General features: G+C 35.3%; 1 protein-coding gene across 11 annotated transcripts in view; it reads left to right on the forward strand.

Annotated features, from left to right (window-relative positions):
• LOC310715159 (AP-1 complex subunit sigma-2) overlaps positions 1 to 14,015 on the forward strand; it is a 105,859-nt gene that overhangs the window by 12,775 nt on the left and 79,069 nt on the right. For 5 of the 11 annotated variants that reach the window (XR_014530248.1, XM_083521433.1, XM_083521428.1 and 2 more), the window contains exons 3-4: positions 3,096 to 3,204; positions 3,299 to 3,436. Coding sequence is in view for 8 of the 11 variants with exons in the window: in XM_083521433.1 (XP_083377559.1) it covers positions 3,096 to 3,204; positions 3,299 to 3,436 (247 nt within the window). In the remaining 3 variants the exon portion in view is untranslated. Of the gene's footprint in view, positions 1 to 3,095; positions 3,205 to 3,298; positions 3,437 to 3,818; positions 4,968 to 5,655; positions 5,906 to 14,015 lie in introns of those variants that run through there. The other 6 variants (XR_014530249.1, XM_083521430.1, XM_083521431.1 and 3 more) reach the window with 3 other exon arrangements.

Raw genomic sequence — 14,015 nt, forward strand, 5'->3', positions numbered from 1 at the left:
TTAAAAAATTTATTTTAAAAACAATTATTACTTATTTTTAGAAATAAAAGCTTGGACTTGCTGTGGTTACAGTTTTATTCTCACTTTGTCACATTCTTTGGCACACTTTGCATCACACCTTGTAAAACTACGTAAAGTGGGTAAACGTCCTGGCTCAGTTTGAGTGTGTTTATCTGCATGCTCAAAATATATTGTGTGTTTACCACAAACTGGGTGTCAGTGACGAAATGACAAATTCATCTATATTCAGGGTTTTATTTGGAGCGGTGGGGGCGTCAGCAGGCTTGTCTCTCAGCTTTACCGAATTGATCGATCTCTCTCTCTCAAGAGAAAAAGACCACCTGCAGTCTTGTTCAGAATGTGTTTGTGTATGTTTGTCTGTGATAAATCGATAGCTTCTCAGTCTTCTCACAATTCTCTCTTATTACTGTATTAAAATAATCCAATAATGCGCTTAGACACTGTTGGTATTGCCCCTTTCGGTGTGTTTTGCCAAATGATAATGTTATCACTGTAATAAATGTCATTGTTGGTGTGGTTATCTAAATGACAATTTTGATGTTTCCTCTAATGGCATTTTTGGTGTTGCCCCAAATTACACTGTTGGTGTTGCCCCAAATGGCATTCTTGGTCAGTATTGCCTCAACTGACACTGTTTGAGTGTTTCCCAAGTGACAATGTTAGCATTGCAATAAATAACAATGTTGGTGTTTCACCAAGTGACACTGTCAGTGTTGCACAAAATGACTGTTGGTATTACCCCGAAAGACACTGTTTTTTTTATTTATTGGATCTCTCGTTTTTATTACAGCATTAAAATAATCAATTGATGCACTCAGACACGTTTCTGAGCTTCATACAAGACAAAACGTTGTGTTAGAAATGTAATGCTTTAGGATATTGATTCCTGGTGTCGCTTTCTGAGACTGAAGGTCTTCTGTGCTGCTCAAGTCATCAAACGCTAACAGATCCACATCTTGTAATTGGCTATGGTTTGGTTGGGTGTGTAAACTTGAACGCAGTTTCATAGCTGGATTATCTAGTAATGGCCGTGGACAGGACCTACAATGGAGGAGCCGGTCTCAGAGGGCAATGGGTTCCCAGATTCAATTAAGCTCGGGTACATATTTACAGGAAGCATTTGGAAAGTAGCCAGAGGCCAATAATACTTGTTTTGCTCTTCCTTTAGGGACCAAGTATGACAATGTCTTATATTTTTAATCGACTCTAATGCTCACATGCTCGTCTGCACACCAGGTTTCCATGTCGACCGCTGAAGTTTTTATGGGTTTTATTCCACCTATTCTGGGACTCATATTTTTGTCTCTTTACAGCGGTATGAGACGTTAAAAACAAAGACAACCAAGTTCCAGTTATATTTTCTTTCTTTTTTCTTATTGTCCTGGTTGTAGTGTAGCAGCATCTTTCAGAATAGTCATGAGCAACATGCTTCTCTGAAGGTTGAAATGCTGCAAGAGGTAAACTTAAGGAGAAATCATTTATGAGTAGAGAATAAATATGAGATTTGATACATGGTTCTAGTATGTCGCTTATATGACATTATGCAGTATTTACAGTCCACATTGCTCCTAATGACACTCTTTGTATTGCACCAAATGGCATTATTGTTGATGTGTACACTCTTCATTATGCTACACTGTTGGTGTTGATCTGAATGACGATGTTGGTGATGCATCAAGTAACCATCTTGGAGTTGCACCAAATAGATTTATTAATATGTACTAAGTTTCCCCAAATGACAATGAGGGGAAAAATAAGACAAATAAAACACTGTTGGTGTTGCCCTAAATAACACTTTTGGTGTGTTTCCTCAAATGACTGCAATAAATAACACTATTGGTGTTGCCCCAAATGACACTGTTGGTGTTGCGGCGATTGACACTGTTAGCATTGCACTAAATGACACCGTTGGTATTACCCAAGAAGACACTGTTTTTATTGGTTAAAATGACACAAACAATAAATGCAAAGAAAAATCGAAAGATAAACGCTATAAATATGGACTAATAGAGTAGATAGAAATAGAAAGATGCCGTCAATTATTTCGAGCCATTCCCCCTGTTCTGACACAGTCGGTTAATGAAGTGCTCAATAATTAACTAACAGGTTGACTCGAGCGTGCAGTAACGGGGAAAACATCGATGTGGTCCTCCAGGGCCAGTGCTCTCCCTAAGAAATCGTTTCTGTGCTCTTTAGTGCCTCGCAGCATGTAACCGATTAATCACCGGCTGTCAACATTACCCATAGCCATAGTAAAAGAGGAGAACAAAAAAAAGAGAGAAAAAAAAAACGCCACTGCAGCATGGTGTTCTGAAATCCGGATTATGCACGAGTCCTTTATTAATGGAGTGGGCGGCTGACAAAGCTGAAACTCCGGCGTCCTCATCCTCCGAGTTAAATAACTTGCTCAGCAATTCTCCTGTCCTATATGTCTTAAGAGAGAGAAAAAATAGAAAGAGAGGTAAATCTGGGCGTGGGTTTGCCTGGAACAAAGAAATCTGAGTGAGCAAGGACATTTTCTCTTTTATCAGGCAAACGCACAGAGGATTTGCGGCAGCTGCTATGCGCCACTTGCGGCACAAATGTTTCCATTCTCATTTGAAAGTGGCCTGGTTTTCCTGAAACCAGAACAATCCTCGTTCGCGTGGAAGCGCGAGAGTGTCTCCAAGAACCGTGCGAAATCGATTACGCTTCAGTGCTTAATCGTCCTACACAGTCTTCCTGTGTCTGGTGTTCAGCTTGAAACGAGCTGTCGTATGTTGTAAACAGTGAAGCGTAAATTCCACGAGACTCATGAGAGCATTTAAGTTACATGTAAACAGATAAAAACTATTGTTATATTATATAATTAATAAATAATAAATGTAATATAACACTCTCCGTGCAGCGTGCAATCTCACATGTAAAAACAAACAGTACTTGATGTCAGTGATTCCAGAGTCTACTGTTATAATGGCAGCAGACCAGAAGCAGGAAAAACTATCGGTATGGATTATTGATTCTTGACCTCTAGTCATAACACATGCTTGTTAGTGTCATAAACGTTTTTGTCTGTACGTCTTTGCTCGACACAGATATGCCAGTTTGTATTTCTGCTGTGCCATCGAGGACCAGGACAATGAGCTGATCACCCTGGAGATCATTCACCGCTATGTGGAGCTGCTGGATAAGTACTTCGGCAGCGTAGGTGTCCGTTTCCTGTCTTATTCATTGGGAAATGTATGAAGCAAAATGGAGCTAACGATGTAAGCCAGTGTTCCTCTGGTTCTCTGTGCAGGTGTGCGAGCTGGACATTATCTTCAACTTTGAGAAGGCGTACTTCATCCTGGACGAGTTCCTTTTGGGGGGAGAAGCTCAAGAGACGTCCAAGAAGAACGTTTTGAAGGCGATCGAACAGGCCGATCTGCTGCAGGAGGTAAATTAACGAACACCACAGGACCGCTGCTGACCTGATACACTTTTGGTTAGAGTCAATCAGGTTCAGCAGGTAGTGCTGAATTCAGAGCCTGGTGCTGAAGATGTGCTTCAGGATTATCTTACCCTTTTACAGGTATGGGTGCTATGAATATAACTGGCTGTATGGAAAATGAGTTTAAAAAAATAGACAGACAGACAGACAGACAGACAGACAGACAGACAGACAGACAGACAGACAGACAGACAGACAGACAGACAGACAGACAGATGATTTAATTAGCTATTTGCCAACAACAAGCCTTTCTGCATTTATTTGTTATTTTTTTAACAATTGTTTTTACTCTTTTTTTGCCCTGGTTGGTGTTTTGCCTGGTGTGAAGGTGATTCCTCAGAAAAAGAAAATGCCTGGAGGAGCTTTAATTATCGAACACACACAAGATCATACTCACTCCTAAAAACATTCACGCTCAGACTGTATTTGCGTGGTTGTAGATCTACGGTGCTCAAACCAGCAGGTTAGGAGCTGCTGGAGATTTACGAGCTGAGTCACTGTGTACTCGTCATGGTTTTGGACACTGACACACATTTGTAGCCGTGTCTCAAACTGAATGCTTATACAATTAACTGATATACAACTGATTCAGTACATTCGGTGAAAGAAATACACTTGTTGCAGCAAAGGTTGATGGTTATTTTTGTCAGTTCTGAGGTGATTTTATAAGGGAAATGGCATTAACATACCAGGAAATGTGGCTTTTCCCTGGGAAAACTGTGATGTCATATACAGGCATTTGCATATTAGAACATGATTGGCATATTCTGATGCAATAATGGGAAAAATCTCTAGTCATGTTTTTTTTGTTGTTGTTTGTGTTGTTCAGTATTAACCCAGATTTAACTTTTTTAAATACAAATTTTGCATTTCGTGACCATTCTCACAAACAGCACACTTTTATTCCCTCACAAAAGCGAAATATTCAATGAATCGAATATTCAAAATATTTAAGAAAGTGAAAGACTATTGTATATCTAAAATTATTTACTGTCAATTTATCACCCACTTTTTCACGCCATGGTAACGTGTAATTTCCTGTGTTATCATTATACAATATATACCATATGGACAAAAGTATTGGGACACCTGTCTTTTCCAGCTATATGTGGATCTTCTTCAAACTGTTACCACAAACCTGGAAGCACACACTTATATAAGATGCACTAGCATTAAACTTTTCCTTCACTTAAACTAGAAGACCCAAACCTGATCCAGCATGACAATGCACCTGTGCTCAAAGCCAGCTTGGGCCTAAATGTGGAATGGGATGTTCAAAAAGTGTATATGAATCTTATGGTCGATTGTCTTCAAACTTTTGTCCATATATTTATATATATTTATATATACTAATCCAAAATATATGTATTTTGTATATTGTATAAATTTTGTTAAATTATTGTCAGCTGTAAATAATTAAACTGTGCCCAAAAACACCCTTTTTCAATTAATGGATAAAATAAATGGCAAAATGTAAGTGTTTTTATTATTATTATATTTCTGTGATTTATTTATTAGTATTTCAGTGGTACTAATGTGAATATTGTTAAAAGATCGTAAATACTTTCAAGTTTTTTGTATGTGACTTAAAACCCACTGGTCTTCTGATTCCCTCTCCTACCTGGAAATGTCCTTATAATGCTCTCATCCTAGAATCTGTGTTAAACGGATAAAAAACAGAGACAATCCTTCAGGGCTCAGAGCTCCAGGTACGACCACCAGGCCTTCACCGAGCAGCTCATAAAGCCTGTACCGTGCTGGAATAAATCACAGCACTGAGTAAAATGGCTCTTATTACTCCGCAGGCTGGCCGCCGCGATGGCCTTTGATTAAGCGTGCACGCCTATGACAGGAATAGATACGATTGTGGAGGCTGCGTTCGCATCTGCAGGAGAAGCCTGGCACGCCGCAGCTGCTCTTTATCTCGGCGCAGTAATTACCGCCGACATTTCAGAGGCAGTCGCTGGCTAGCTTTCTTTCCCTCTCCATTTTTTCTCCTCTTCTCTTCATTATGCTCTGCTTTGTTTCTCGTCTGTTGTCACCGGCCTTTGTTCAGCATCCGAGCACTTTGTACTTTTTGATTCCACTTGACGTGAGCTTTTTTTCCCCCTGTTCTTTCCCTTCTGTTTCACGCCTCTCTCGTTTCTCTTTTCTCTGATTTGCAGAAACTCGACTTTCAGATCCGCTTCTTACCAGGTATTTGAATTGATTATCGATTAGGACTGTAGTTTTCCTCTGCTGTAGATCAGAGCTTCCTGCTAGTCGAGCAATATAGCAAGTAGAAGCAAGGGGGAGGAGGCCATGTGCCAGAAGTAACACTGCGGTTCGGGATGAGTAGTAAGGAATCATACACGCATTGTGTGTGCTGAACCAACAATTGGGCAGATAAAAACTAAAAATCACAAGAAAAGGAAAGTAGAATGTAAAATAGAATATAGAACTAAAAATAAAGATAAACAACAGGCAGTAAAATGAGACAGAAAGAAATGGATATGATATAAGCATAGCGAATTTCTTCTCATATCACAGCAATGTTAGGAAGCTGGGGTCCCAGCAGCTCTTAACCTGCTGTTAAGGGCCATGCCCAAGGGCCCCAAAAGTGTCAAATTGGCAATAGCTGGGCTTAAACTGGACCTTCTGATCAGTAACCCAGAGCTTGCATTATAGAAATGACAACATATATTAGTGCGAGAGTATTAATAAAATCCTGTGATTAGATTTACAGCCGGAACTACTTTTTTTTTTCCGAACGAGTCAAATTTGCACCAGTTTGGGTTGGGATTTGTTCGGGGAGGTTTTTTTTTTTTGTTGCTGCCATGAGGCATCTCCCCCGAGGCTTATACTGAAGAACTAATATAGATTATAGGTTTGCGCTTTGTTCCTGGAGATCTGCCCTCCTTCAGCGCTCAAGACCAGGATTATATAGCACGCTTCTTCTGCTTATTAACATCTTGCCAATGATATATTCTGGGGTCCATTCTGAAGTGATCATGCCTGTACCGTTCTCCAGCTGAATGCTGCAGCAATTTAAGTTGCAAAATCGTAACTGTGATACACCAGGCTGATTCGGGGGACTTCCTTCTGAATCTCATCCTCACTTCAGAATGGACTGAGGCAGGTGTGTTAAATCTGTTTAAGCACAATGGATAGGATGGCTGACCTCCATGAAGACCTGCCCAGAGATGGCAAAACACATCCATCTTCAAGTAGAAGTGCAGATACTTATGTTTTTAAAGACTCTGGTAAAAGTTAAAGTTCTGCCTTTTTTTTTTTTTTTTTTTTTTTTAAGTTCCTCAAGTTAAAGTAAAGAAGTTTGGGCTCTGACACGTACTTAAGTAAAAAAGTAACCGTTACTACTATCTGTTTTAGTGTCACGCTTGTCCTGGACCTCACATCATATTAATATATTAATACAAAAGAACTTCTAATGTTGTTACCTAATGAATGTATCCCGGCAGAACATCCACCATATAGAACACAAGCAGAGAGAAGATGATGATCATGTGATCAGGAATGTCTCTGTTCTCAGTCATGTTGACATCAGAAGTAGAATTACAGACATTTGTGTAAAACATGTAATGAGTGAAAGTAAAAAGTTGTCTAAAAAATAAATAGCGAAGTAAAGAACTGATGCCAGAAAAATCTGCTTAAGTACAATATCAAAGTATTTGTACTTCATTACTTCCCACCTCTGGACCTGTTCACTGTTAGATCCTTTAACACTGTGCAATTAGATACAAGGAGTAAAACAATACACGCCTTCATCTACAGCTACCAAATGGTAATGTTCAAATATATAGAATTGTTTTTTGTTTTTAGCACCAGGTAATCAATTAGTCCACCAATTAGGAAGCTCCTATACACCTTGAAGATTTTCAAGGAATCGTTTTAAGTCATAGTTTTCTGTTAGCTAGTATGCTAGCATGTGTGCTAGCATCCAGAAAAACAGAGTATCTTTGCCTGATTCAGGATAAATAGAAAACTACATTTCAGAAAACAGACCACATGCTGGATTGAGTGATAATGATAAATTTATTAGACAGACAGACAGACAGACAGACAGACAGAACACCCCTAATGATATGTTGCACCACTAAACTGTCTGTAGTTCATCATATTTTTTTATGAATTTCTGGAATCCATTTGTGTCGGGTAATATTATAATCCTGGTTCTGTATAATAATCTGTATACAAAATCGCTGGTTGACTATAGAATCATTTCCAAAACAAGAAAAAAAGCCTGATGTGGACTGCCTTTGACCTCGGCTAACACCGGCACAGGCACAATACGATTCAGCAGGCCACATGACCCTGATTTCAGGAATGTGTCGTGACAGGAGCTCGAGGGAAAAATGATCGAGGAGGAAAACAAAGCCGTGTTGTGTGCAGCAGCCACACACTGACCCATGACCCAAATGGGAGAGGCAGAGAATGCTTAGAAGCTCCCAGGCATTTACATTGCTAATTCTAACCTGCAGCTCGACAGGACGGCGGGGAAAGGGGCCGGGGAGGGGGGGCTGAATTCTGGTAGCACGATTAGTAGACTATTGCCCTTGTCTGCTCACCTGAGACCAGTTCCATGTTGTTCTAATGAATTGAGTTGTGTTTTGATCGAAGAGGCAGGGTGTAGATGAGCATGGCTGGACACGTTTCGCCTCGAGGCCTTTCGGAGCTCTGGAGCAGAGCTTTGTACACATAGACGTGTAAAACGAACGTTTTACAAACTCCTGGATGTTAAACCTGTAGGGTCTCGGACTAAACAAAGCAGAATGGCAGTGCAATGTTCACCAAGTGAATATGGAATTTGGAAAACCCCCGAATACACACACACACACACACACACACACACACACACACACACATTATATTACAATAGTTACATTCTATATTAAGGTTCAAACTAATAAAACTCCATGAAATACTATTATCTTAGTCTGTGATTTTGAGGTTTACTGTCATTTTGTCACCTTATAAAATGTATAAAAGCGATATGCCATGACGCCGTGTGTTACATATTGTTATCCGTAACAAAATCCATATCATTTACGCCCCCTTGTGGTGTAGTATTAAGACGGGTAGCTAAACAAACATATATAATTCAGGTCAATGCTCGGAGTTTGTTTTTTCACTACAGTAAGCCGTGTTTGTTCCAACACGAAAAGTACAAAGTAATATTTAAAAAGGAGGTTTTTCCTCATAAAGAGCTGAAATGGTGTATTTTGGGGCTCAATCACTTCATTTTTTTATGTGCAGCAATAGTTAGGATGCTGAGTAATACAAGAGAACAATAGTATATAGTACAGTAATACAGTATACTAGTAAAGTATAGTGTACTATAGAAGAGTAATATTAAAATAAAAGTGTAGTTAATAATAAAATGTGTTGTAGTTTAGTGTAGTAGTACTTTTGCTGTTCTGATACAACAGAATAGAAAAGTATAGTAGTGTGGAACACCAGTGTCAAAGAATAAATGACTTTATTGTAGTACAATAGGTTAATATTATTGAACAGTACAATATAGTATAGTAAAGGAAATAGTAGAACACACGTTTATATAATGTACCGTATCGACATGGCGTTTAAGTAGTATAATGGATGATAGTGGTGTTTTAAAGTAGTATAATGGTGTATTATAGTAGTATAATGGAGTCTAATGGTGTATAATGGTGTATTATAGTAGTATAATGGAGTCTAATGGTGTATTATAGTAGTATAATGGAGTCTAATGGTGTATTATAGTAGTATAATGGAGTATAATGGAGTATAATGGTGTATTATAGTAGTATAATGGAGTATAATGGTGTATTATAGTAGTATAATGGAGTCTAATGGTGTATTATAGTAGTATAATGGAGTATAATGGAGTATAATGGAGTATAATGGTGTATTATAGTAGTATAATGGAGTCTAATGGAGTATAATGGTGTATTATAGTAGTATAATGGAGTATAATGGTGTTTAATGGTGTATTATAGTAGTATAATGGAGTATAATGGAGTATAATGGTGTATTATAGTAGTATAATGGAGTCTAATGGTGTATAATGGTGTATTATAGTAGTATAATGGAGTATAATGGAGTATAATGGTGTATTATAGTAGTATAATGGAGTCTAATGGAGTATAATGGTGTATTATAGTAGTATAATGGAGTATAATGGAGTATAATGGTGTATTATAGTAGTATAATGGAGTATAATGGAGTATAATGGTGTATTATAGTAGTATAATGGAGTATAATGGAGTATAATGGTGTATTATAGTAGTATAATGGAGTATAATGGAGTATAATGGTGTATTATAGTAGTATAATGGAGTATAATGGTGTATAATGGTGTATTATAGTAGTATAATGGAGTCTAATGGTGTTTAATGGTGTATTATAGTAGTATAATGGAGTATAATGGAGTATAATGGTGTATTATAGTAGTATAATGGAGTATAATGGAGTATAATGGTGTATTATAGTAGTATAATGGAGTATAATGGTGTATTATAGTAGTATATTGGTGTATTATAGTAGTATAATGGAGTATAATGGAGTATAATGGTGTATTATAGTAGTATAATGGAGTATAATGGAGTATAATGGTGTATTATAGTAGTATAATGGAGTATAATGGTGTATTATAGTAGTATATTGGTGTATTATAGTAGTATAATGGAGTATACTTTCTTTTCGGCTTCTCCCGTTAGGGGTCGCCACAGCGGATCCTCCGCACGTTTGATTTGGCACTGGAGTATAATGGTGTATTATAGTAGTATAATGGAGTCTAATGGTGTATAATGGTGTATTATAGTAGTATAATGGAGTCTAATGGTGTATTATAGTAGTATATTGGTGTATTATAGTAGTATAATGGAGTCTAATGGAGTATAATGGTGTATTATAGTAGTATAATGGAGTATAATGGTGTATTATAGTAGTATAATGGAGTCTAATGGTGTATAATGGTGTATTATAGTAGTATAATGGAGTCTAATGGTGTATAATGGTGTATTATAGTAGTATAATGGAGTCTAATGGTGTATAATGGTGTATTATAGTAGTATAATGGAGTCTAATGGTGTATTATAGTAGTATAATGGAGTATAATGGTGTATAATGGTGTATTATAGTAGTATAATGGAGTCTAATGGTGTTTAATGGTGTATTATAGTAGTATAATGGAGTATAATGGAGTATAATGGTGTATTATAGTAGTATAATGGAGTCTAATGGTGTATAATGGTGTATTATAGTAGTATAATGGAGTATAATGGAGTATAATGGTGTATAATGGTGTATTATAGTAGTATAATGGAGTCTAATGGTGTTTAATGGTGTATTATAGTAGTATAATGGAGTATAATGGAGTATAATGGTGTATTATAGTAGTATAATGGAGTATAATGGTGTATTATAGTAGTATAATATAGTATAGTCTAATGGTGTATAATGGTGTATTATAGTAGTATAATGGAGTCTAATGGTGTATAATGGTGTATTATAGTAGTATAATGGAGTATAATGGAGTATAATGGTGTATTATAGTAGTATAATGGAGTCTAATGGTGTATTATAGTAGTATAATGGAGTATAATGGAGTATAATGGTGTATTATAGTAGTATAATGGAGTATAATGGAGTATAATGGTGTATTATAGTAGTATAATGGAGTCTAATGGTGTATAATGGTGTATTATAGTAGTATAATGGAGTATAATGGAGTATAATGGTGTATTATAGTAGTATAATGGAGTCTAATGGTGTATAATGGTGTATTATAGTAGTATAATGGAGTATAATGGTGTATTATAGTAGTATAATGGAGTATAATGGAGTCTAATGGTGTATAATGGTGTATTATAGTAGTATAATGGTGTATTATAGTAGTATAATGGAGTATAATGGTGTATTATAGTAGTATAATGGAGTATAATGGAGTATAATGGTGTATTATAGTAGTATAATGGAGTCTAATGGTGTATAATGGTGTATTATAGTAGTATAATGGAGTATAATGGTGTATTATAGTAGTATAATGGAGTATAATGGTGTATTATAGTAGTATAATGGAGTATAATGGTGTATTATAGTAGTATAATGGAGTATAATGGTGTATTATAGTAGTATAATGGAGTATAATGGAGTATAATGGTGTATTATAGTAGTATAATGGAGTCTAATGGTGTATAATGGTGTATTATAGTAGTATAATGGAGTATAATGGAGTCTAATGGTGTATAATGGTGTATTATAGTAGTATAATGGAGTATAATGGAGTATAATGGTGTATTATAGTAGTATAATGGAGTCTAATGGAGTATAATGGTGTATTATAGTAGTATAATGGAGTATAATGGTGTATTATAGTAGTATAATGGAGTATAATGGTGTATTATAGTAGTATAATGGAGTATAATGGTGTATTATAGTAGTATAATGGAGTCTAATGGTGTATAATGGTGTATTATAGTAGTATAATGGAGTCTAATGGTGTATAATGGTGTATTATAGTAGTATAATGGAGTATAATGGAGTATAATGGTGTATTATAGTAGTATAATGGAGTATAATGGTGTATTATAGTAGTATATTGGTGTATTATAGTAGTATAATGGAGTATAATGGAGTATAATGGTGTATTATAGTAGTATAATGGAGTCTAATGGTGTATAATGGTGTATTATAGTAGTATAATGGAGTCTAATGGTGTATTATAGTAGTATATTGGTGTATTATAGTAGTATAATGGAGTCTAATGGAGTATAATGGTGTATTATAGTAGTATAATGGAGTATAATGGTGTATTATAGTAGTATAATGGAGTCTAATGGTGTATAATGGTGTATTATAGTAGTATAATGGAGTCTAATGGTGTATAATGGTGTATTATAGTAGTATAATGGAGTCTAATGGTGTATAATGGTGTATTATAGTAGTATAATGGAGTCTAATGGTGTATTATAGTAGTATAATGGAGTATAATGGTGTATAATGGTGTATTATAGTAGTATAATGGAGTCTAATGGTGTTTAATGGTGTATTATAGTAGTATAATGGAGTATAATGGAGTATAATGGTGTATTATAGTAGTATAATGGAGTATAATGGAGTATAATGGTGTATTATAGTAGTATAATGGAGTATAATGGTGTATTATAGTAGTATATTGGTGTATTATAGTAGTATAATGGAGTATAATGGAGTATAATGGTGTATTATAGTAGTATAATGGAGTCTAATGGTGTATAATGGTGTATTATAGTAGTATAATGGAGTCTAATGGTGTATTATAGTAGTATATTGGTGTATTATAGTAGTATAATGGAGTCTAATGGAGTATAATGGTGTATTATAGTAGTATAATGGAGTATAATGGTGTATTATAGTAGTATAATGGAGTCTAATGGTGTATAATGGTGTATTATAGTAGTATAATGGAGTCTAATGGTGTATAATGGTGTATTATAGTAGTATAATGGAGTCTAATGGTGTATAATGGTGTATTATAGTAGTATAATGGAGTCTAATGGTGTATTATAGTAGTATAATGGAGTATAATGGTGTATAATGGTGTATTATAGTAGTATAATGGAGTCTAATGGTGTTTAATGGTGTATTATAGTAGTATAATGGAGTATAATGGAGTATAATGGTGTATTATAGTAGTATAATGGAGTCTAATGGTGTATAATGGTGTATTATAGTAGTATAATGGAGTATAATGGAGTATAATGGTGTATAATGGTGTATTATAGTAGTATAATGGAGTCTAATGGTGTTTAATGGTGTATTATAGTAGTATAATGGAGTATAATGGAGTATAATGGTGTATTATAGTAGTATAATGGAGTATAATGGTGTATTATAGTAGTATAATGGAGTCTAATGGTGTATAATGGTGTATTATAGTAGTATAATGGAGTCTAATGGTGTATAATGGTGTATTATAGTAGTATAATGGAGTATAATGGAGTATAATGGTGTATTATAGTAGTATAATGGAGTCTAATGGTGTATTATAGTAGTATAATGGAGTATAATGGAGTATAATGGTGTATTATAGTAGTATAATGGAGTATAATGGAGTATAATGGTGTATTATAGTAGTATAATGGAGTCTAATGGTGTATAATGGTGTATTATAGTAGTATAATGGAGTATAATGGAGTATAATGGTGTATTATAGTAGTATAATGGAGTATAATGGAGTATAATGGTGTATTATAGTAGTATAATGGAGTCTAATGGTGTATTATAGTAGTATAATGGAGTATAATGGAGTATAATGGTGTATTATAGTAGTATAATGGAGTATAATGGTGTATAATGGTGTATTATAGTAGTATAATGGAGTCTAATGGTGTATAATGGTGTATTATAGTAGTATAATGGAGTATAATGGAGTATAATGGTGTATTATAGTAGTATAATGGAGTCTAATGGTGTATAATGGTGTATTATAGTAGTATAATGGAGTATAATGGTGTATTATAGTAGTATAATGGAGTATAATGGAGTCTAATGGTGTATAATGGTG

Source organism: Silurus aristotelis (genome assembly GCF_946808225.1).
Source record: "Silurus aristotelis genome assembly, chromosome: 19".
NCBI classification, from domain to species: domain Eukaryota; kingdom Metazoa; phylum Chordata; class Actinopteri; order Siluriformes; family Siluridae; genus Silurus; species Silurus aristotelis.